We start from the raw sequence: 23,687 nt of genomic DNA on the forward strand, positions 1-23,687 counted from the left end.
AAATGCAAGACTTCACGGACTCATTGACGCCCTGTAAATACACATACCATGTCAAGACAAGGTGAAAACTGGGCCTGAAGGATTGATTGGCAGAGTTAAACACATTCTTCAAAGTTCAAAAAATAAATAAATAATAAAAAATTTTAAAAATAAAAAAACAAAACAAAAAAAACTAACATACAAAATGCCAGAATCACAACGTTTAATGTGGCAACCACACACACAGTCAATGCTACTACATAGCCAATTTGCAAATCAGATTTCGGCTGCTAAATCAAAAAACTTGACTTATTTGTCTACAAACATAAATCTTGATCTTGTATCTTAACCGGGTAAAAAATAAGACTCAAAAAAGATGAACTGAGCACATGAGAGCAGAAGTTTTATTTAAATCAATCAGGAGACAGTATCAACATTGAAAAACAGAGGCGTGGAGGATTACAGTAGGTACGAACATCACAGAGGGAGGAAATCTGGTGGACAGAGGAAGAGAAAACCGAGAGGGAGGAGGGCAGGGAAGGGAAGGAGAAAAACAACAGAAAAAGGCACTTTTGCTCTTCCAGTAGCCAGTCTGGTGCACCAATGGCTGGCATTAAAAAAAAAAATAAAATAAAATAAAACTAATATGTAAAAGACTCATCTCTGACCGCTACCGAGCAGAGCAATGTAAACAAGGCCAGTTTCTCTGTACAACACTGGCCAAACTCCTGCTTCTGTCTCGGTTGCAGGGCAGTTCATCCAATATGTAATAAAATATGTGCGTGTATGGTCAGCCTCTCTTAATCTGCTGTCACTCAGGTAAAACTAATAAAATAGGCAACAATGGTCACAGCTTCCTGAGCCACCCAGTGTCAGAGCCTCAAAGCTTTTCTGTACGATGCGATGAGGATGCCACGGGCTGGCACATTGGGCACGCAGTTACACTGCTGCACAGGATAATCTTTAAAAAGTTTTACATACAAAAAGGAACTCAACTTTCTAGTGCTCTAGAGGCTCCCTGACTTTTCCGTATGGACAGCAGGGCTTGAAACTGGGGCAATTCAAGCGGTGAAGGCAACCCCTCTGCAGCGGTGAGGAAGCTCAGCTTCTCTGTAGCTACGCCGGCTATCAACCGCGCACAGAGGGGGAAGTGCAGTGACTTCACCGTGGTGTGGAGGGGCCAACAGAGCTACTGAGATAAGATTTAATTTATAAAAATAATCTACTGAGGAATAAGCAGAAGGAAGGGGGTGGAGTTAAGAATCACAGTCCTCCAGGACCACAGTTGTTAGCAGCTTCTGGCTTCTCTGTAACACACCAGAATACGTATGGCCTGCCAGGACCGAGACGTTAATAGACATCTGAAAAATAACACCATTTCAGCTAATAAAAATGCCAAGAGTTATACTTTAACTACACCATACTCAATTCCACACGCTGGCGGCATTCGGCTTATTAAACATTCCTCTGACCCTCAGGTTTTGATCACATTAGTGACTGAAAAACATCGCTTAAATAAAAGGTCATGCTGGTATAAATGGTACTTGCAGGAAATTAAAAATAAAAAAAAAAAGTTGATTGGCTTCAGTGCTTCATGTGGCAATGCATAGCAATCTGCATTCAAAACATTAATTTGTGCCATCATTAACTTCAGTAGAACACGGGAGAGGAGCGTGAGGGAGCGAGGAAAGAAAGGAGGAATATGGGACAGAGGGGGTTTAAAAAAACCATTATCCAGGCTGTCACATGACAGACCTTTCTAAAAACACAGAACAGGGTCATGGTCGAAGGTCAACAAGTGTTGAGAGGGGGAGCAAGCGAAAGGAAGGACGGACTTCTTTGGGACTTACTGATTCAGTGGGATGGGATTTAGAGTTAAGCATGAGGGATATCCTTCTCCTCAAGGCAGCAAGGTTTCTCTGTAGTGTACACCCGCTGCCCAAAAGGAGAAGCTGTTACAGGTTTAATATTGAAGCTTTTTAGGCACCTCCCATGTGAAAGATTGACGGCCGAAGTGGCCATACACGGCGGTGCGCTGGTAGATCGGCTTCTTCAGGTCCAGATCTCTGGAAGTACACAGGAGAACATGATGAAACACGGCCAAGAACCATCACGAATGTTGAAGAAAAAAACATTATATATACACACACACTTATACAAAGAAACATGTATGCTGAAGACATTTCTTTTGAAATTTTTAGCAAAAAGTCCATTAGACTACAGGCTCATTAGCACTCCTCCTCCAGGTCACCTGAATTAACACCATCCTGATCAGAAACATGTGATGCAGCTGGCTGAACACTACATACAGACAAAAACTGCGCTGCATCTCGTAATGTGTACAGCCTAATTTACAATCCTACACAAGCCTTAATAGTCTGTGCTGTCTGACCTTCATAGAAGGGCAACAGAGAACATCTTTCTCTGATGCATCTTAGCATCGCTTGTCCATGCTTGCCAAACAGATAGTCATACTAGCCTTCCAAAACATGAGCAAGGGCTTGTACTAAGAAAATGACACGTTAATCAGATACAAGAATTCGATAAGCATCTCCGCTGCTATTCACCACAGAGCACATGCACACACACAGGTATGTAATTTACTTCAGTTTTATGATTAACTTAATTACAGCCAATACCTCATTTGGTTTATTTATTAACTCATGTTAGCTTCTGACTAAACAATAACACTAGCTTCTTGTAATGATGTAACATGTATATGTCATGCATTTCTGGCCACACTCCCTTCTTCCAGCTGTAGCCTACACCCTTCCAAAGCCACGAATGATCCAAGAGTCAATCGTCAAGGGGCATGACAGTACGATGGTATATTGCACACAAGCGTACTTTACCTGACAATGACGCCAGGGCGGAGGTCAAAGTTGTTCTTTACTATTTCAAGCAGCTCCTTCTCACTCTTCTCAGAGGTACCATAGTGGAAGATGGAAACGGAAAGAGGATGGGCCACGCCGATGGCATACGACAGCTGCAGGTCAAAACCAGTAAAATTAAGGGAAACCCAATTAAAAAGAGCTGTAAGTAGTACTTCTGTAAAGGTCTTCGTTAAAAATCATCACCTGCACAAGGACGCGTTTGCAAAGCCCCGCCTTCACCAGAGATTTGGCGACCCAGCGGGCAGCATAGGCAGCAGAGCGGTCCACTTTAGTGTAGTCTTTCCCAGAAAACGCACCGCCACCGTGAGCTCCCCAGCCTCCATACGTGTCCACGATGATCTTGCGTCCAGTCAGACCAGCGTCACCCTGCACCACAATTAACACACACAAAAAAAAAACCCTCAATTTTCAAATCCAGGTGAAGGAATAAAAACTGCATCCACACCCTCTCACGGGTAAAACAAACCCACTCCCCACTGACCTGTGGTCCTCCAATGACAAAGCGCCCGCTGGGCTGCAGGTGGTAGATGGTGTCATCATCCAGGTATTGGCTTGGCACCACTGCCTTCACAACCTTCTCCTTCAGTGCATCACGCATCTCATCCAGGCTCACGCACTCATCGTGCTGCACAGACACCACCACGGTGTGCACACGCAAGGGTACCATGGCGCCACGGTCCTGACGGTACTGCACAGTCACCTATACGAGAGACAAAGTGCTCGAATTCAACAACCAGGGATGACGTGATGCATCACTGTGACACGTCGACATCCCCCCCCCCCCCCCCCTCCCATTTTTATATGCAACTGTCATAAACAAATCAAAATTAATGGCCATGACAAAGCAGTCTGAGGTAAGCACGTGACCACTTGCAAACTAGGTGCATATTAGCCTTTCTTGCTTCTAAAGAAAGACACTCTGGAGCATTACTTTAATAGCTTTCATTTGCATGTTTAAGTATTTTGCATCCAGTGACAGAATATTGATGTTTCTTTATGAACATTTGTGGGAATCTTTAATTCATGCACAAGAAATACTGAGGAAAAAACTTACAAGTGTTGCGGAAAAGAAAGAGAAGACGAAACAAAGGCTGATAGAAAAGTGTGTGCACTCCTTTGTAGAATATTCAACAGGACTGAGTTTCCCAAAAGGATCATAAAGTTAAGATCTTAACTTTGAGAGAGTGTGTTCAATGCGATGCTCGCGCTGCCATTTAAGAAAGATCGCTGTCCTGGGGTACTTTTGGGAAACTTGGCCCAGAAATGTAACTGATGCAAACACATCCATTTGCATGATCTTTTTATCATTTACATTTTTTTTTTTTTTTACTGAACAGTTTCCAAAAATCCACCCTATTTTTAAGCAAATCTGAAATCTGTTACCTGAAATCTAACCGTCAATAAAGACATAAAAAACTACATTTAAAGAGCTGCAGTCTAACACCTCACCTGAGTTTTGGAGTCCGGCCTCAGCCATGGCAGAGACCCGTTGCGGCGCAGCTCAGCCAATTTAGCATTCAGCTTGTGTGCCAGGATGATGGTCAGGGGCATACATTCCTCCGTCTCATCAGTGGCGTAGCCAAACATCAAACCCTGAAATCCACATAAAGCATGTCTCAGACCAAAAAGGCTATACAGGCCATAGTTGTCTCAATTCATGCTGATGTACCATGTTAATATCATCCTGTCCTCCGTGTTTTAATGATACTCTGCTTGTCCTACAACCACCGTACTATTGTTTAGTTCATCACACTCACCTGGTCTCCAGCACCAATGTCCTCCTCTTTGCGGTCCAGGTGGACACCCTGTGCAATGTCCGGGGACTGCTGCTCCAGAGCCACAAGGACGTTGCAGGTCTTATAGTCGAACCCTGAGCAATGAAAAGCACATTAGAGCCACAGAACCAAAACAGAAGGAGTCCCAAAATTACAACAAGGGATGCTACGGACACCATTAGACCATAATCTCTGTAGAGGGTTTTTTTTTTTTTTAGTAAACTGAAGAAGGATTACATCACTGCAACACACAACTTCTACACCTGTACACAGAATAAACACTAAACATTCTACACATTCAACAAGCAAAAGATCACATTTAATAATTTAATTAAGCCACACAGTCACCACAAAACAGTACAGTTTAGCATCATGCTCAGTAATGAATCCAAATCAAATCGGACTTGTTTCTTAGGGTTAAGACCCATAAACCTATACTGAAAGTACACTACAAAGTCAAAATGCACATTTGAATCTATGCAAAGCAATTCAAAAAAAGTATGCATTTTATACGCAAAATGACATGCTTTAGTTGCACGACTGGTTTCATGCTACTGTCACACCTTTGATGGAGTCGTCATAGCCAATGTGTCTGATGGCTTCTCTAACGACCTTCTGGTAGTCAACATTGGCATGGGAGGTGATCTCACCGGCAAGCAAGATCATTCCAGTCTTAGCCACAGTTTCTGTGAAGACATAAAAGATCGCAGCGAGGTAGTAAGAAAGGATCGATTAAAAGGAGGCAAGCCCATTTATAAAAGTTTTAAAAACTGAAATACAAGTACAGAAAGTTCTAGATGTCATTAGACACACACACACACACCCCCCTTGTGAACATTTGTGACATTCACAGAGCCTCCATTTTTAGTAATGATGCTATTGTGGCCGTAACAATGCTTACCACATGCGACCTTAGCGTTAGGATCCTGCTTGAGGTGAGCGTCCAACACGGCATCGCTGATCTGGTCGCAAATCTTATCTGGGGAAAGAGTGTGCATAGTGTTGACGTCAGAGGGCCGTAACCAGGTCTGCACTAATAAACAAATCTAATGTATTTACAGGAGGATTTATTGTACGTTACTGTAAAACAGTCACATTACTGCAATATGATTAATAAAAAGGGAATTTCTGATTCATGCTGTAAAATTAATCAGAGCTCTGCATTCAGTTTTCAGTACATGAAGAAAAAACACGAACGAGTATTGCTTATCGAGACTGTAATCAACCTGGCTGACAACAGGAAATGAATCGTGCCAAGAATCCTGACTAACCACATTCCTCCCTGAAGATCGAAGCAGCACACTGCAGCAAAAAAAGCTTCAAGTACGAGTCCCTTGCGTCATAAATATTCCACTAAAAGGAAAACGGCCTTTCTACAGTAATGGATACGAGCCGCTTATGTTCAGCTCATGTTCTTTTCCTGAGTGGGACATCAGTACACGTTATTGTACTGAGAAATCACAGGCTTGAACACATCGCATGCTCAGCACTTTCAGCGTCTCCTCCATCAAACATGCGAACACCAACATCACAAAAACCTAGGGGCAGGCAACATGACCAGTATCATATCATGAAACTTCAACAATACATGATATGGATCATGAAATACACAACCATCAATAGTGGCGTTGATAAAGAAACATTAAAAACATCTAAAAAATGTCAAGATTTTACAGTTTTAATGATTCAGTACAAATTCATTACAGCATCAGCTGCATGTAAACCGAGTTTCCAATTGTTATAAAAATACCGCTGATATACACAATATCTCAGGAAAAGTGTATTGCAACATAACTTATAGTAATATCGAATATAGTGATATCATTTTTCCCCAGCTCTACTTTAAACACGACCATTGTTGGTTATTCAGTAACATTTCCATAACCTTTGATGCAGATGTTTTAATCAAGATGAAACAACTGCAACTCATTTCCTTACAAAGGTTTCTGCTCTTAGAGTAGCTAACAGTTTCCGTTTAGACCAACATGGGGATAAAACTGCATCATGAAAATGGCTTCGAGAATTTTATTTTCACCGCTTTCTACTGATGCTGAGCATGAATAAGAACTTGCGCTGAACTGCAGACAGACACCTTGTTTAACGGCTGGGTTGTGTTCGAGTTGGGTCACTACCCCGCAGCCTTCGGAGGAAATCTATATTTAGAGCAGACATAAGCCGTCTTAAATAATCAGCTGCAACGTAGCCAGGACTTGAGGCACCTGCGCATCAACCTGTCCTGGTCTGCTTCATGTGGTAGTGCACTACAGAGGGTACAAAACAATGGGCTGCGTCTAATGTAGCGCACTTCCACAGTGAGCAGGAGTATGTTCAATCAGTGGCACAAAATAATAAAAATATTATGCAATTTTTATTATGTGCTCAGGATTCAGCCTAAATGTGGTTCAATCACATAAAGGATTTTCCCTCCAAGGCCAGGGTTGCCAGTTTGGGCGTTATTACACTTCATGGTAACAGCCAAAGCTCTGTATTAAAGAGAAAGCAAGAAGCATGCAGATAATGATCTTAACATTTTTTTTTATTTAGTTCAGCAGAAACAAAAGTAAATTCCTTTCAGATGGAAAATGATTACTGATTTCTAAGTACACAAGTTGTGGGTTTCCGGCTATACCACAGTTTTGATGTGGACTCTGATCAACCCAATATTTAACACCCTACACAGTTTCATTTACTGCACACATGATGAATACATCTTCCTGAATTATGATGCATCTTCCCACATATGGCTGCTTCAACCACAATTCAGTGCATTGCTTAAATGTGGCACCGAGCCAAAGAGTGATAGTCTCGGCATAACCTGATAAGCACACGCTGATTTAGAGACTGAAACACTCACTCACAGTGTACACAACATACAGCATTATTTCTACACACTGAGCCAGACAGTGCCTTAAATGAACATATTTAGGACTCAGGTATAATCATAACTTTCCTTTGGGTGCCAGATGGGGGACAGAAAAAAAAAAAATTAAATCCCGCCAATCTGGCAACCGGATGGAGGCTGACGCAAGACTGCAAACACGTGGAGACACAAAAGCAGGCAATAAGAAGGAGGATTAAGTCATACTCATTAATACACTAATAATAAAAGTAATTATTACTTTATTATTTTCTTTCTCTGGCTCCGTTAAAGAAAATAAAGACAATATTAAACCCAGAGGCTTTAAAAATTTCATTTATAAACAGTTTGTGAGATTGGACTTGTAAAAAGAGACTTGTAAGATGTATAGAGAATATTAAAAAAAATATAAAGCTACGTCAAGACATTGTGTGTGAATAATAAGTATTATAGTGATTATTTATTTAAATAATGTAAAGAAATTAAACACTTTTTCACTGAGCATTGCTCTGGCCACATGCTGTCCTCCCGTCCTACTGCGCATGCTCACAGTTTCTCCATCACTTCACAGTAATTAATTTAGCTTCTCAGATATAACCAAAGAAAAACATTTGAGCAAAATTAACCTCTTTATCCACGTTTCCATACACATACACACAATATAATCTATATTTTCATTATTTTCTGGCCTGCCAAACGCCCGGCGTGGTCAGCATTAACGGATACCGGCGAACAAACCGCAAATTAACCTTAAATAAAACTTTATTTAGGCTGTATGTAAGAATATATGGTTTCTGGAATCTGACACTACAATTCTGTGCGCAGTTAAATAGATATTTTTAAACAAACAAGCGCTTACATTACACGAAAAATACACCGGCCGGCGTAGCTATTGTTTGCTAACATGCTAACTGCGCAAACGCACTACGCTTGGGTCAGTTTTGATTCGTCACCTGCTCGTCACCATGGCATAAATCTGTATTTAAATGCTTATTTTCACCCAAATGAGAATAAAACACCATACTGTTTAGATATACATACCAGGGTGTCCTTCACCGACTGACTCGGAAGTGAACAGGAAGCAATCTTCATCAAAGATGGAGTTACCTTGGCCGTTCATGTTTTTGGTCAATAAAATTGTAACTGTAGCTAATATGCAAACTGAATGGCTTTCTGGATGGCTGGCTGGCTGTTTGTTAGTTTGTTCCTTAAAACGGGAATGTTGTTGAATTCAAGCACACCTTCTATTTAGACTCAGCCCCGATGAATGAATGCAGTGACTGGTGCCGTCGCTTATATTCTTCGTATGTGGGCCCAGCACCCAAATCTGATTGGTTTAAAGAGACGTCCGTCATTTTCACCAGCCAATCACGTTTAAGCTCAGGATTAAGCGGCGTCCACACAGAGATGCAAGGGTCCGACCATCTCAAGTGGTTCAATAACTGTAGAATTGGTTACTTGATCGTTTTTAAGTTTTCTAATTTTTTTTGAGTGATTGTATTGGATGTATTGACATTCCAAAACCATCATTGTTTTTATTATTATTATTATTTCACTTGGTTTAACCTTGACGGCCATCTTTGTGTCATGACACAACAGATTTTGGTTATACATCTGTTTATGGAAACATTAGTATCTTGGCTCAGGATAGTCTTAGGTCCTTGGAACAAAAACTGATTTCTATAGCACATGTACAAGGTACATTCATATGTACATGTGTACTTTTACAAACATTTTGCACATTTTGCTCTAGATTGCTCACAGTTCCACTATTAGGGTCAGTTATAATGGAAAGGGTTGGAGTCTCAGTCTTAATTTTTTAGGTCCCCAGGTAAGTATAGTGTGCATGCAGAACATTTCAGGTTTGAGACTTCTCTTATTTTTTTATGAGGGCGAGAAAGTGCAAAATTTTCACTTTCGGGTTGAGTATCTCTTATTTCACAGAAATAAGTCCTCTATAGTAGCATTTTTCTGTAAAAGGTTTCAGTTTGAGATTCCACTGGTTACAGAGATAGGACTAGTAGACATCTGGGGAAAATCCTATTTTATTCATGCATTTTGAGAAAGCAACAGATGTAATATAAGCATAACAAATAATAAAAATGAACAGTATTTTACATGTTTACATGTACATGTTTTATTAGAAGGTGTGAGTATTTCCTCAGTCTCACTGCGATGTTGTGGGAGTGTCTGGTGACAGTCAACTCGGCAGGTGTCAGTTTTCTGAGAACATTGTTCATGGGAACCCATGCGGTATCCTCATCTTGAACATCTTGAATGAAGTTCGTGGTCCAGGTGGGTGGAAGAATTTTACAAAAAACTCACAGTTTTCCACTTACCTAGGTACCTAAAAAAAATTAAGACTGAGACTCGAACCCTTCCTATTATAACTGACCCTAAAAGTGGAACCGTGAGCCATCTTGAGCATTACATTAGGACGTAAGTTCTAAGTCTAAGGAACAAGAATGTGCAAAATGTTTATATATGTACATGTACCTTGTAACGTGCACTAGGACCATTTAGGAAGGAGCTAGGCCCATCCTGAGCCGAGATATTGAGATTTCCGTAAACAGCTGTATAACCAAAATTTGTTGTGTGCCTTGAGACAAATGTGGTTGTTATGGTTAAACCAAGTAAAATTAAAAAAAAAATCTGGTGGTTTTGCAATGTCAATACATAGAGGTCATCACTCAAAAAAATTTTGAAAATTAAAAATGGTCAAGCAACCTGTAGACCACTTAAGATGGAATGACTCACAAATAATTCATAACCAAACAGAAACAGCTTCCTTGAAATGACACAGCATTCTCAGGTCAAATATATAAAAAAAAAACTTTATTTCTAACAGTTTTGTCCTTTTTTAGACTAAATAAAGGCATAAGCAATCAGTTCATATGATGTTTCACGTCTGACGGGACATGAAAATGGGAAAATCTTCCTTGTTTGTATCACACATACTAGCTCAGAAATGAAGCTGTCATAGATGGAGTCTGTTATCGTGTATGTCCAGAGTTCACCACAAATTGTTGATTACACACACATAATCCAACTCAATTTCATCAGCTGTTGATGCAGGAAATATCCAGTCTGAGGTGGACTCTGAACCTCCAGCACTGCTCATGTCCAGATGTGGACAAAGTACAGAGAAAAAACATTTAAGTGAAACTATAGATAATGTGTCACAATCTTACTCAGTTGAAAGTGGAAGTATGGACTAAAAAAGCACTCAAGTGAAAGTAAAAATGTTGCAACTTTTAAATGTACTCAAGTTTTAAAAAGCAAAAATTAAAATGTTTTAACTGGTAAAATTCACTTCATGTCATGTTTTCATGTGAAAAGTAACTTTTAGTCCTTATCTAAAACTGTTCGATTATTTTGATTTTGTTTTGAAGCAATTTCACCGTTTTGCCTGAGAACATCATTCAATCTCTGAAAGTTTGCAATATTAACAATTCGCCTTTGTTTGCTAGTCTAACTGGGCATTAGACTCACAGGCCAACTATTTAAATATAAATATACAAGTGAATGTTAGCAAATTAGCATCACACCCACACCCACACACACACACACACACACACAGCTTGAGACAGTCTTTTACACTGTACCATTTGTATATCATCTTACCACAGCTTGTAATATTATCAGAATATTGTTTATAAGACATTATTACTTTATTATTAAAACAATATTTCTCAACTTGAATGATAGTTTTGATAGTTATTTTAAACTTTCATATTCACTCTGATCTGGTTTTTGATGAGATGATGATAGTTTTTCCCATTTGCTTTATTATGGATGTGCTTTCTCCATGATGATCATATTTCTCCAAGAAGACAGCCGTAGACTGGCTGCTTCAACAGCTTTCCTGAATAACATACAGAAGGAGGAAAAATATTTTGGTGCTGATGTTTTGGTGAAGTTTTCTGTAAGGAGATATTTATTTAGCATTTTCGGAAGGAGACTCTAGTATCAGCATTTTGTAACAGTCAGAGGTAAAGCTGTAATTATTTTTTCTGACATGAGAAAGCCTATGCATTTTCTTGGTAACATAAACTGTATTTCTTTTTGTTTTATTAACTTTGAAAGACAGTAAAAAGAGAGAGGCTGGTGAGTGAAAAACTGTTTATAGCTGCTGTAATGTAAGTGACAATATGAACTAACTTGTTTTGTGGGCATTCCACAACATTAAAAGTAACTACAAATGGATAAAAAGTACAATGAAGCTGTCCATGGCCATGAGTCAAGAGTGCTGTCTGGATGGGGATGGTATTACTCTCCCCCCTGTCAATCAGAGCAACACTAGCCAATCGCAGGTGTCTGTGAGCTCATGTATGCGGAAGAGGGCTAACAACACTTTCCTCCGAGTGTGTTATTGTGGCAGTGGGGGTGTGACCAAGCACCGTTTATGAATGGAGGGCGAAGTCTTGGAAAACATGTGGATAATTTCATGAATCAGCATACACCTGTTTGTGATTAACAATGCTCATTTTATGCTGTGTATCTCGCAGTGAAGAGTTGCCAAACTGGTGGGTCAGAGCAGTGTGACTTCCCTCAAGAGTGTATGAAACTTGGCTGAACTACATTTGTGGTGAGAAGGAAACTGATTTTTTTTTTTTTGATGAACTATTTAGTTATTCGGAGGGGGAAACTGCAAAAAAAAAAAACATTATTTAATGTGAACTTATAAGAATATTCAGCTCTCTCTAGTTTATCAGAACACTGTTGAAACATTGTTAAAAAACCTTGCAGCAAGACATGTAACTACAACATAGCTGTTTAGCTCTAGTCTGATTTATAAAAAAAACTCTTCAGTTACTGTAATTACTGTTTCGTAATCTGCCACATTGCAGCACTGCATAAACCCGCCTTATATGTCTCAACTAGGGAAATGACCTTTGGCACGATGTCAGCAGGTGACACAGACATGCTCTGACACTCATTTGCACATACCCAAGTACAAAGGGAAACACTTTTAGATTCAGGCACTTTTTTCACATCTGTCTAAACACTGCGACCTGGGTTCGATTCCCGGCCAGGGAATCAACCCCAGCAACTGGGGTTGTGTGCAACAGTGCGCTCTCAGTGCCGGTCCCAATCCTGGATAAATGGTGGCGACCCCTAACGGGAGCAGCTGAAAGAGGTACAACAACATTGTTAAAGCAATAATTTGGCCAAAGATGACATGTAAAAAAAAAAAAAGTTACTCTTACCCAAAGAGGTACAACACTCTTAGGCCGTCAGGCCGTTCTGACATTGTATGGTACATTGATTGTCTCTGTCTCTCTCCCACAGACATATACACAGACAGTGTATGCTGTATGCATGTGTCTATACAGTACCGTGCAAAAATCTTGCAGAACCAGCTACAGTTGGTCTGGAGACTTTTACTGTCAAAGTTGCTTCATTTTTCTGCATGCAAATCCCAGAAGCCTTCATTATATTTTCTGTCTTGGAAAAAAAAAAAGCTCTTGGACAAGAAACTTGTTCGAAATATCAGTTATTACTACAACATACACTCACTGTTCATTTTATTAGGAACACCTGTACACCTGGACATTCATGCAGTTATCTAATCAGCAGTTAATCTAATCATGTGGCAGCAGAACAATGCGTAAAATCATGCAGATACAGGTCAAGAGCTTCAGTTAATGTTCACACCAAACATCAGAATGGGGAAAAAATATGATCTCTGTGATTTAACTGTGGCATAGCTGTTGGTGCCAGACAGGCTGGTTTGAGTAGTTCAGAAACTGCTGATCTCCTGGGAATTTCTCTAGGGTTTATACAGAATGGTGTGAAAACAAAAAACACTGTGTGTGCAGAGGGTCTACAGGCTGAAACACCTTGCTGAAAGAGATCAGAGGAGAATGACCAGACTGGTCTGTGCTGCCAGGAAGTCTATAGTAACTCAAATAAGCACTCTTTACAACCGTGGTGAGCAGAAAAGCATTTCAGAATGCACGACACATCAAACCTTGAAGTGTATGAGCTACAACAGCAGAAGACCACATCAGGTTCCACTCCTATCAGCCAAGAACAAGAATCTGAGGTTATCATGAGCACAGACTCACTGAAACTGGACAGTCGAAGACTGGAAAAAGACCAGGTGCCCAGTTTTGGTGAGTCTGTGCCCACTGTAAACGTTGTTTATTCAGAAAGATACCATGTTGCTGAGCAACATATTTTGAGTCTATTTCTCGTTCTTTCATTTTTGGCAGAATTATCACTTTAATCTGCTGACCACAGCCACTTTAACCGCTGATTCGGCAATCTAGCTTGAGCAACAGAGTCAGAGCTCATACAGATGAGAATTGTCAGGTGATATTCTCATTTAGCAGTCACTTTTATCCAAAGCAGCTTAAAAAATGAAATGGAAGCTAATTCAAAAATACAGCCAGGAAGTTAAGGGTTGAGGTACCCAGTATGTGTACAAGTATCCATTAAATATATTATTTGTTTAATTTTACATAATATCTAATTCTTAAATAACTACTAAATTGGCATACGAACATCTCTACAATTTTTACCTTTTGATATTGATATTTTGAATATTGATAATAGCCACATTCTGCTTCTGCCTTTTTAGCAAAATATCACTCACATCAGCTAACTTTGCCACTGGTAAGTAAGCTCAGATTTGTCACAGGTCACCCATGCAGGATTTCAGATAGCTAAGCAGTAGATTTTAACAGTAGCCAAACCTCTGAGAACAGACTGTAATAATCGCAATTATGATCATAACTGTGTTAGCTAATTAGATTAGCATGTGGCTAGTGTCCAGGTAATTTGAGGCCCAGTTCATTCTAGCAAATGAAACTGCTGGTGGCATGAAATCACATGATTTCCTGATATCATTATTAAAATCAGTTTTATACACAGTTTTATACACTAAGTCCTGAGAAAGTTGTTAAAGCCTTTAAATGGGGAAAAAATGGACAGTGTTAGCAAAGTTTTTTTTTTTTAATTCAGCTATCCAGTTAATTGTTGACTTATTTACATTTTTTGCATCTTTGAGGTTTTGTATTGATTTTGCTCAACTCTGGCTCTCTATCTGTCCAGGGATTTTAAGTTACAAATTTGTGGTTGTCAGCAGCAGTGAACCTTAACTGCTAAGCTACCACAGACTTCTGCAAATAAAAACCTCACTGTAGGTTCTTACAGTTTCTCCCTTATCAGTTAATAAGGGACTCCCTTTTCCTTTCCTTTTCACTTTCAAATTCATCACGTCACATGACATGCTTCCGATAATTACAGTAAAAAAATACCACTTTCATAAGTTGCATTATTTTATTAAAGTGTGTTTGAAGCACTGTATTGTAATATTTTGGGATAAAAAGCTTTACAAAGGTCATTGAAAAGGTGCAGTCATGCGGGCATGAATGAGTCTCTCAGCTTTCAGCTCAGATCAGAGCTGTCTGTGTTCTTAAGCAGCTTTACCAGCAGCCTGTCACATGATCTTTACTGGCATCCAGTCAGCCTCGTTCAGGACTCATTAACAAAGAGTAGACGTCTCAGGTTAATTCAGATAGCCTTATAGGAGTGTTTCAGCTCCACCAATCCAAACGTAGCAACAGAACCTCAGAGCAACACCTCTGGGAGCAACCGGAAAAAAACACCCACGCACACACACGCACACACAAGGTAGTATAAACACAAAGCAAAGGTTATACAATGATGATATAAGGAGTTGTAATTGCAACACACTTTTCAGTGGACGTCATTTAAACAAGTCCAGTCATTATGACTGCCAAGGCTTGCATCGAAAGGCATGATTTGGCAAAAAAATCTAATTCACACGACGTTCCCCTTCACCCAAATGTAGTCAGTCATGCAAATGAATTTTTTCTTTTTTTTGGGTAGGTTATTTTCCCAGCTTCTTTACTGCTTTATTAGAATTATTTTAAAACTTTATTTCTGAGATTTTAAAACTGCCTTACTATTGTGTTGTTTTCTTAAAAATAGAGTGAATTGAGATATCTTTGGACATTTTTTGAATTTCCACCATTAATAAAACAAATAACACAATACATGATACATTTCTGAAATCCTCAAGGTGTTGAGTATCTAAATATAAAGGAAAAATTATGTCTTTGTAAGCTGTAGAATTACAGTTTCCCTTCACTGGAACTAACAAGCCCAAACCTGTTCCAGCATGACAGTGCCCCTGTGCACAAAGCGAGCTCCATGAAGACATGGTGTGTGAAGGTTGGAGTGGAAGAACTCGAGTTTCCTGCACAGAGCCCTGACCTCAAGCCCACTGAACACCTTTGGGATGAACTGGAACACTGACTGCACCCCAGACCTCCTCACCCACCATCAGCGCCTGATCTCACTAATGCTCTTATAGCTGAATGAACACAAATCCCCACAGCCACGCTCCAAACTCTAGTGGAGAGCCTTCCCAGAAGAGTGGAGCTTATTATAACAATAAAAGGGACTAAGTATGGAATGGGATGTTCAAAAAGCACATATGGGTGTGATGGTCATGATATTGGTCATATTTTAAAAAGTTAAAAAAAAAATCTTATTCGAATTCATCCTCAACATATTCTAATATTCTAATAATAAAATTGACTACATATTAAGGTGTTGGCCTGAGTAATGTTCTATAATTTATTTCTTACAGCAATAAAACTAACAGGGTTTAATAAATGTTCAATATTTTCCAAATGCAACAGATTAATCATTTTATTAAGTACCATTATTTAATATATTTCTTGCTGTAGCTGCATAACACAGGATAAAAAAAAGAAACATCAATAACAGTCTTTAAAATTAACTGAACACATTACACTAAGTAAAAATTTCTGCATACTCAGTAGAAGACCTAAGTATCACTGTATTATTTCCCAGTCTGCCTCATTCCCCTGCTTATCAAGTTGTTTCATACACGCTAGAATAAACACAAAGCAAAGGTTAGACAATGATGATATAAGGAGTTGTAATTGCAACACACTTTTCAGTGGACTTCATTTAAACAAGTCCAGTCATTATGACTGCCAAGGCTTGCATCGAAAGGCATGATTTGGCAAAAAAATCTAATTCACACGATGTTCCCCTTCACCCAAATGTAGTCAATCATGCAAATGAATTTTTTCTTTTTTTTTTGGGTAGGTTATTTTCCCAGCTTCTTTACTGCTTTATTAGAATGATTTTAAAACTTTATTTTTGAGATTTTAAAATACTGCCTTACTATTGTGTTGTTTTCTTAAAAATAGGGTGAATTGAGATATCTTGGGACATTTTTTGAATTTCTACCGTTAATGAAACAAATACCACAATACATGATACATTTCTGAAATCCTCAAGGTGTTGAGTATCTAAATATAAAGGAAAAATTATGTCTTTGTAAGCTGTAGCATTACAGTTTCCCTTCACTGGAACTAAGAAGCCCAAACCTGTTCCAGCATGAAGTGTTAACTATCTAAATATAAAGGAAAAATTATATGACAATTTTTTTATTATAACAATAAAAGGGTCACTATATTGGTTATATTTTAAAAAGTTTAAAAACAAATCTTATCCAAATTCATCATCAACATATTCTAATATTCTAATAATAAAACTGACTACATATTAAGGTGTTGGCCTGAGTAATGTTCTATAATTTATTTCTTACAGCAATAAAACTAACAGGGTTTAATAAATGTTCAATATTTTCCAAATGCAACAGATTAATCATTTTATTAAGTAACATTATTTAATATATTTCTTGCTGTAGCAGGATAAAAAAAATAAATAAACATCAGTAACAGTCTTTAAAATTAACTTGAACACATTACACTAAATAAAAATTTCTGTGTACTCAGTAGTAGGCCTAAGTATGGCTCTATTATTTCCCAGTCTGCCTTATTCCCCTGCTTATCAAGATGTTTCATACGAACACCATTTAATGCACATAAAATTGATCAGTGCATCCATTATATCATTTTTCCTCTCTCCACATATTGTAGTTTCAGACTGTCCCAGTTAACCTCAAACATGCTGTCACAAATGGGATATCTTGAAAATGATTCAATTATAAACATCTGTACATGATTTGAACCGACTTTAAACTTATGTATACTATATCCATCATAAATATGTGGAATAAATTATTCATGACAATTGTATAAACTTGAATTAAAAACTTGCCATTGCAGACATTTCTGAGATTTTTTTTTAGGTTAGTTTCCTGTTTGAAGCTGACCACATTCCCTTATATGATCTCACATGAATTAAATTATGGTATTTTCTATCAGGCACTTCCACTGTCTGATAGAAATAAAATGATTTTGTCCTTAGTAAGAAAAAAAAGTGAAAGAACATAAATGCGGCTAAGTTGAATGTCCCAGTTTACCTAAATTCACCCTAACTTGCATTAGTAGGATATAACGGTTGGAAAAGATGGTATACCTATTGTGTTTTGCTAGCTGGTCAGACCAAGCTGGATGTTTCAGTAGGGTAGTTTTGCACTGAGACTAATGTAGCTAACTAGTAAATGATGCACAATGTGTACATAACTAGAGGTGAAAGATGACTTAAATTACTCACCTTACTTGTCAAAGGTACACTCACAAAGTTGATAAAATGGACTGTGATCCAGAGTGAACTTCTCAGGGTGTTTCATCAGGAGGAGAAAAAACTCTGTGATGATATAGAGGGTAAAATATCATAGATATCAGATAACTAACCAATTTTGCTAATGTTAACAATACTTGCTGTTGAGATAAACTTCCCAGTTGTCCCATAGATAACACAGGTATTAGGATGAGCACGACAAGGAGAATCCATTGCACTGCTGTCTGATGCATGTAGTGAAGTCTATTAGAGCAATCAATCAATTCTTATTGAAGTGTAGACAAAATAACATTGATGCTTTCAGTCCTCTATGCGCTTCTCAAAATGGCCACATTCATACATTTATACAGATGTCATGTCAAATGCAAGGATAATCAAACAGTGAAACATCATCGCAAAACTACATAATTTAAATAACAATTTTGAAATAGCAGATAGAGAACATATTTACAGATTTAGCTTCAAATGAAACTATAATTTCATCTGCATCACTTCCTGCTTTCAACTATAATGATGCATTCGAAAAAAAAAAAAAAAAGCTCATAACTTTTTCCAACCACTGACTAGGAAGAACCAGAGAAAGTGCCTCTCAACTTTTAACTCCTACCCTGAGTTTAGCATATGATGTTGTAAGAATATGGCCTCTCACACTGTCAACAGGAAATGAAATATCATTTCATTATTTTAAAAGAGTTTATAGTAGCATTTACTTTAGATCAATCAACACAGATACATTGGTTGGTTAAATCTATGACAGTAACCATACAGTTTGCTAACACATACTTTCATTGAGACATCCATGTTTTTTCCTACTTTGTAGCTCAAATGTGCCAAGCTCAAAAATTACGTAATTCCAAAGTTCAGAGTCAAATCAAATGCAGCAAAAAATCTGCTACAAAATTTAAGAGGCGGATGCTTAGGGGTGGAATGATAAAATGCACAAAACAAAAGTGATTCCAGTTGTCCATGATGGCTACCCCATAATCATACAATGTTCATATAGATTGTGAAGTTGAATTCATGTTTATAGACTACAAAAATTTCCACTGTGTCCTAAACCACATCAACAAGTTTGAGTGACATCACTGAAGACCTGGATGTGGTTTGAGGAAGAAATTTACAGAAAACATGTTAGCTGACATAGACCTCCAGTAAATGTTAAAGGCTAACCCTAGCCGTCTGACTCTACCATCCATTTTCCTCTCCAATGTTCACTATTTCTCGACAATAAACTGGACTTCCTCAGACTACAGCTAACTACCCAGCGTGAACTCAGGGACTGCTGAGCCATGTTACCGAAACATGGCTCAACGACAGCATTCCGGATGTAGCCAATCAGCTAGCCTGGCTAACAGCACATCGCGCCAACAGGATAGCAGCACTGTCTGGTAAGACTCGCGGCGGTGGTCTGTGTGTTCACATAAACAATGAATGGTGCAGGAATGCTGTTGTGGCCTCAAGCTACTGTTCATCGCTGGTGGAGTTTATGACTGTGAAATGTCGGCCATACTACCTCCCCAGAGAGTTTACCACTTTGCTCATTGTCCCTGTGTACATTCCACCTGGCGCTAACGCAAGGGAAGCACTAAGTGAACTCTATGAGGCTATCAATAACCTAGGGACAGCGCACCCCAACAGATTTTTCATTGTTGCCGGAGACTTTAACCACGCAAATCTTAAATCAGTGCTGCCAAAATTCCACCAGCATGTTGATTTCTCAACCCGTGGTACAAACAATTTAGGCCTTGTTTACACCAACATTCACAGTGCGTACAAGGCTGCAGCCCGCCCCCACCTCGGCTGCTTGGACCACATCTCTGTTATGCTAATCCCAGCATACAGACCACTCATGAAACGTGCCAAACTGGTTCTGAAACAGTTGAGAACCTGCTCTGAGGGAGCCATCTCAGCACTTCAGGACTGTTTAGAGCACAGAGACTAGAATATGTTCAGACAAGCTGCTACATACCACAACACCACAGACTTGGAGGAATACACAGCAATCATCCCACAACAACTGATAACAAAGCTGAGCCTGCTGGGTCTGACCCTTCCCTCTGCAAATGGATCCTGGACTTTCTGACTGGGAGACCCCAGTCCTCCAGGATTGGCAACTCCAGCACCACTACACTGAACACTGGTGCTCCCCAGGGCTGTGTGCTCAGTCCACTGCTGTTTACCCTGCTGACTCATCACTGTGCTTCAAAGTACATCACCAAGGTTGCTGATGACACTACAGTCGTGGGCCTCATCAGCAACAATAATGAGTCAGCCTACAGAGAGGAGGTGAAGCAGCTCCCAGAATGGTATAGAGACAATAATCTAGCTCTTAATATGGATAAGACTAAAGAGATGATTGTTGACTTCAGGAGGGCCCGAGTAGACTACTCACCACTGCACATCAATGGAGCAACTGTGGAGAGAGTCAAAAGCTCCAAGTTTCTTGGTGTGCACATGACGGAGGACCTCTCCTGGACTCTCAACACCACCTGCCTAGCCAAGAAGTCCAGAAGGGCCTCCACTTCCTTCAGATGCTGAAGAGAGCCAAACTCCCTCCTCCCATCCTCACCTCCTTCTACAGAGGAACGATAGAGAGAATTCTGACCAGCTATCTCACCGCGTGGTACGGGAACTGCACAGTTTGGTGGTACGGGAACTCTGAACGCAAGACTCTACAGCAAATTGTGAGAACAGCTGAAAAGATCATCGTGGTCTCTCTACCCACCACTGACACCTCGTACATCAACCACTGCATCCGCAAAGCCACCAGTATTGCGGATTCCTCTCATGGACTCCTCACTCTCCTGCCATCTGGCGGAAGGTACAGGAGCATCCGTGCCACCACTGGCAGACTCCGCAACAGTTTCTTCCCTTAGGCAGTCAGATTACTGAACACCCTGCTGCCTCCCAGTGCTCAAACACATAACCCAGTATGACTGCACACTGCACTTTACAAAGGTGCATCAGTCACTTTTATATTATGGCACTCGTTTTTGCTGCCAATATTGCTGCTATACTTATTGCTGCTACACTACACAATAGTTTACAGCCCATGTCCTGTGTATTTATTGTCCTGTGTATTTATTGTTGTGTGTATCTATTGTTCTGTTCTGTGTATTTAGTGCCCTGCACTCGTCTCACACTGTTGTCACTTTATTTAGTCCTGCATACTGTTCTGTGTTGCACCATGGTTCTGAAGAAATGACATTTCATTCCAATGTATACAAGCTATATATAGGAATGACAGTAAAAAAAAACCCTTGACTTGATTTGAAATGTTAGCTACATTATCCTTGTATAATTATCCTCAAGCTTAACACCAAGGAAGCAAACACTTGACACCAGACATGTCTCGGTTGACTGAGTATATTTGAAAAGAGGAAATGAGTAAATCTGGTGTTTCTCCAAACTCTCTCAATACATCACATACAAATAGTCGTAGCAGTAGCAGATTTGAGTTAACAGAAGAACATTTTTGTATATTTGTATTAAAAACATTATTCATAATTGGGTGAAATGGCACAGCCTCTTTAGAAATATAGACTTTAATGCTCAGTTTGTGTATCATAGCATTATGTATTAGCCTGTGGATTTGCAGAAAAGCAGCATGCTGTGGAAGAAATGTTGTGCCAAGATTAAACACTGTCTTTATTGTTATAGTTGGTTGCTTTACAAGTGGCAAAAGGCTTTTGAGGATTAGTGTTGCTGAGAACACACTAAAGTGTAAGACCTGTAAGTAACAAGACACATGACAAAATGACAATGCTAATTTAACTAGCCTTTTAAACTTACCATTGCTAGCTAGATAATTTATCTAATGTAGAATAAACATCCATACAGCACTTGTAGCAAACTGGTGTTATAAATGATCCTTAAGGGTGTTTTAAACATTCTAATTGTATTCTTTGGTATTGGAATCAAACTTGATGTCAAAATAAGTACGCATATTAGAGCTAGACAAAAATGTAGTGACATTTTTGCCTAGCGACAATACTAACATTTTGTTTGTTTTATTGGCATTACTACTCAAAATTTGATGTTTTAAGGTGAATTCAACTTAACTGAAATTCAATTTTAGAAAACCTTATCAGGAGTGGGTTTCCCGAAATGTCTGTAATGCTAAGTAGTTCTTTTATAAGAACATTCTTTTAAGTTTGCCTTCTTTAGCTGAACCAGTTCCTCATGGTGCCTCTCCTGCTGTTGTTGCTCTTCATGTTTCTTTCTCTCCCTGAAGCCTTTCCTTTTCAAGAGTTCTTGACTACACCCACAGGTATTTCTTGTTGTCTCCTGCTCAGGTGGGGCTCTTTGACTGAGCCCTGCACGTGAAGGCCCAGGAGTTGACACAGGACTGGATGTACAGGCAATCCAGGTTGTGGTGGTGTAGATGGGAACTCAGTTAAGTTCACAACTACCCCTCCAGAGAATCCTTCTGTTGCTCAGTATCCCCAGTAGTCTTTCCACCTCTGGGGTGAGGGCTGGTGTAAGCAGCTACCTTAGGATTAGAGTCTTTGTCCTCAACTCTGCCCCGTTCTTTTTTGCCAGACTGGAGAAGTCATTTTTTTCTAATTTCAGTGCCGCAGTCTCATTTCTTCTTTTTTTCATTGGTTGTTAAAATCTCACAAACTTTGGAAAAGAGCATGTATTTGTTTTTTATATTCTACTGTTTAAGTCTTCTTTAAAGAAGACTTTCATACATTGATGGCCACAATAAACATTAGACATTCTTCCTGATTTATGCAGGAAAGATTAATTGTGTGCCTATTCATAGGCTGGATACGTGAGATACAGTCCCCTCTGAAAGTATTAAAAGCAGCAAGGCCAGTTCTTTTTTTTTGCTATACACTGAAGACAAATGAGTTTGAGATCAAAAGATGAATATGAGACGATAGATCCAAATGTCAGCTTTCATTTCTTGATATTTATATCTAGATGTGTTAGACAACTTAGAACAATTTGGAATGTCCTGAAAAAGAAAGAAACCACTAGTGTTCCAACAGCCAGACACTGAGCAGGTCGGCCAAGGAAAACAACAACAGCTGATGAGAGAAACATTGTGAAAGCTGTGAAGTAAAACCCAATAACAACAGTCAGTGACAGCAGCAACAACCTCCAGAGGGCAGGGGTGAAGGTATCACGATCCAGCATTTGAAGAAGACTTCGAGAACAGAAATATAGACGCCATACCACAAGATGCCATACCACTCATCAGCAGTAAGAAATGGAAGCCCGGATTGGAATTATTAAAGAAATACAGAGACGAGCCACAAACAACAAAGATTAACCTCTACCAAAGGGATGGAAAGGCCAAAGTGTGGAGAAAGAAAGGATTTGGCCAAGTCAATCATCAGACCTTAACCCAGCTGAACACGCATTTCACCTTCTGAAGAGGAGACTGAAGGGAGAAACCCCCCAAAACAAACAACAACTGAAAAAAGCTGCGGTACAAGCCATGAAAAATGATACAAAAGAAGAATGCAACAGTTTGGTGATGTCAGTGGGTTGCCGGCTTGATGCAGTTATTGCAAGTAAGGGATATGCAACCAAACATTGAGTGTTATTTACTTTAAGACTATCTGTTCCAATACTTTTGTTCACCAAAGGTCCCATGTTCTAAGTTGTTTA

At 39.3% G+C, this 23,687-nt stretch overlaps 1 protein-coding gene across 1 annotated transcript; it reads right to left on the minus strand.

Annotated features, from left to right (window-relative positions):
- Positions 1–361: 361 nt before the first annotated feature.
- On the minus strand, positions 362–8,793 carry mat2aa (methionine adenosyltransferase II, alpha a). Its single transcript, XM_026942776.3, has 9 exons — positions 8,547–8,793; positions 5,550–5,627; positions 5,212–5,334; positions 4,631–4,743; positions 4,323–4,466; positions 3,355–3,573; positions 3,057–3,239; positions 2,832–2,965; positions 362–2,045 (listed from the first exon to the last, which is right to left on the minus strand). Exons 1-9 carry the CDS (start codon positions 8,623–8,625, stop codon positions 1,943–1,945), a joined length of 1,176 nt encoding a protein of 391 aa, XP_026798577.1. The 5' UTR covers positions 8,626–8,793; the 3' UTR covers positions 362–1,942.
- Positions 8,794–23,687: the final 14,894 nt, after the last annotated feature.

Source organism: Pangasianodon hypophthalmus, chromosome 17 (genome assembly GCF_027358585.1).
Source record: "Pangasianodon hypophthalmus isolate fPanHyp1 chromosome 17, fPanHyp1.pri, whole genome shotgun sequence".
Classification (NCBI taxonomy): domain Eukaryota; kingdom Metazoa; phylum Chordata; class Actinopteri; order Siluriformes; family Pangasiidae; genus Pangasianodon; species Pangasianodon hypophthalmus.

Bases quoted from the DNA above. Each gene is read 5' to 3' on its own strand.
- mat2aa (XM_026942776.3), bottom strand. From the start codon at position 8,625: ATGAACGGCCAAGGTAACTCCATCTTTGATGAAGATTGCTTCCTGTTC. The intron at 5,628-8,546 runs GTATGTATATCT...CTCTTTCCCCAG, and splicing joins AGTCGGTGAAGGACACCCTG to ATAAGATTTGCGACCAGATC. The intron at 3,240-3,354 runs GTCAGTGGGGAG...ATTGTGGTGCAG, and splicing joins TTGTCATTGGAGGACCACAG to GGTGACGCTGGTCTGACTGG.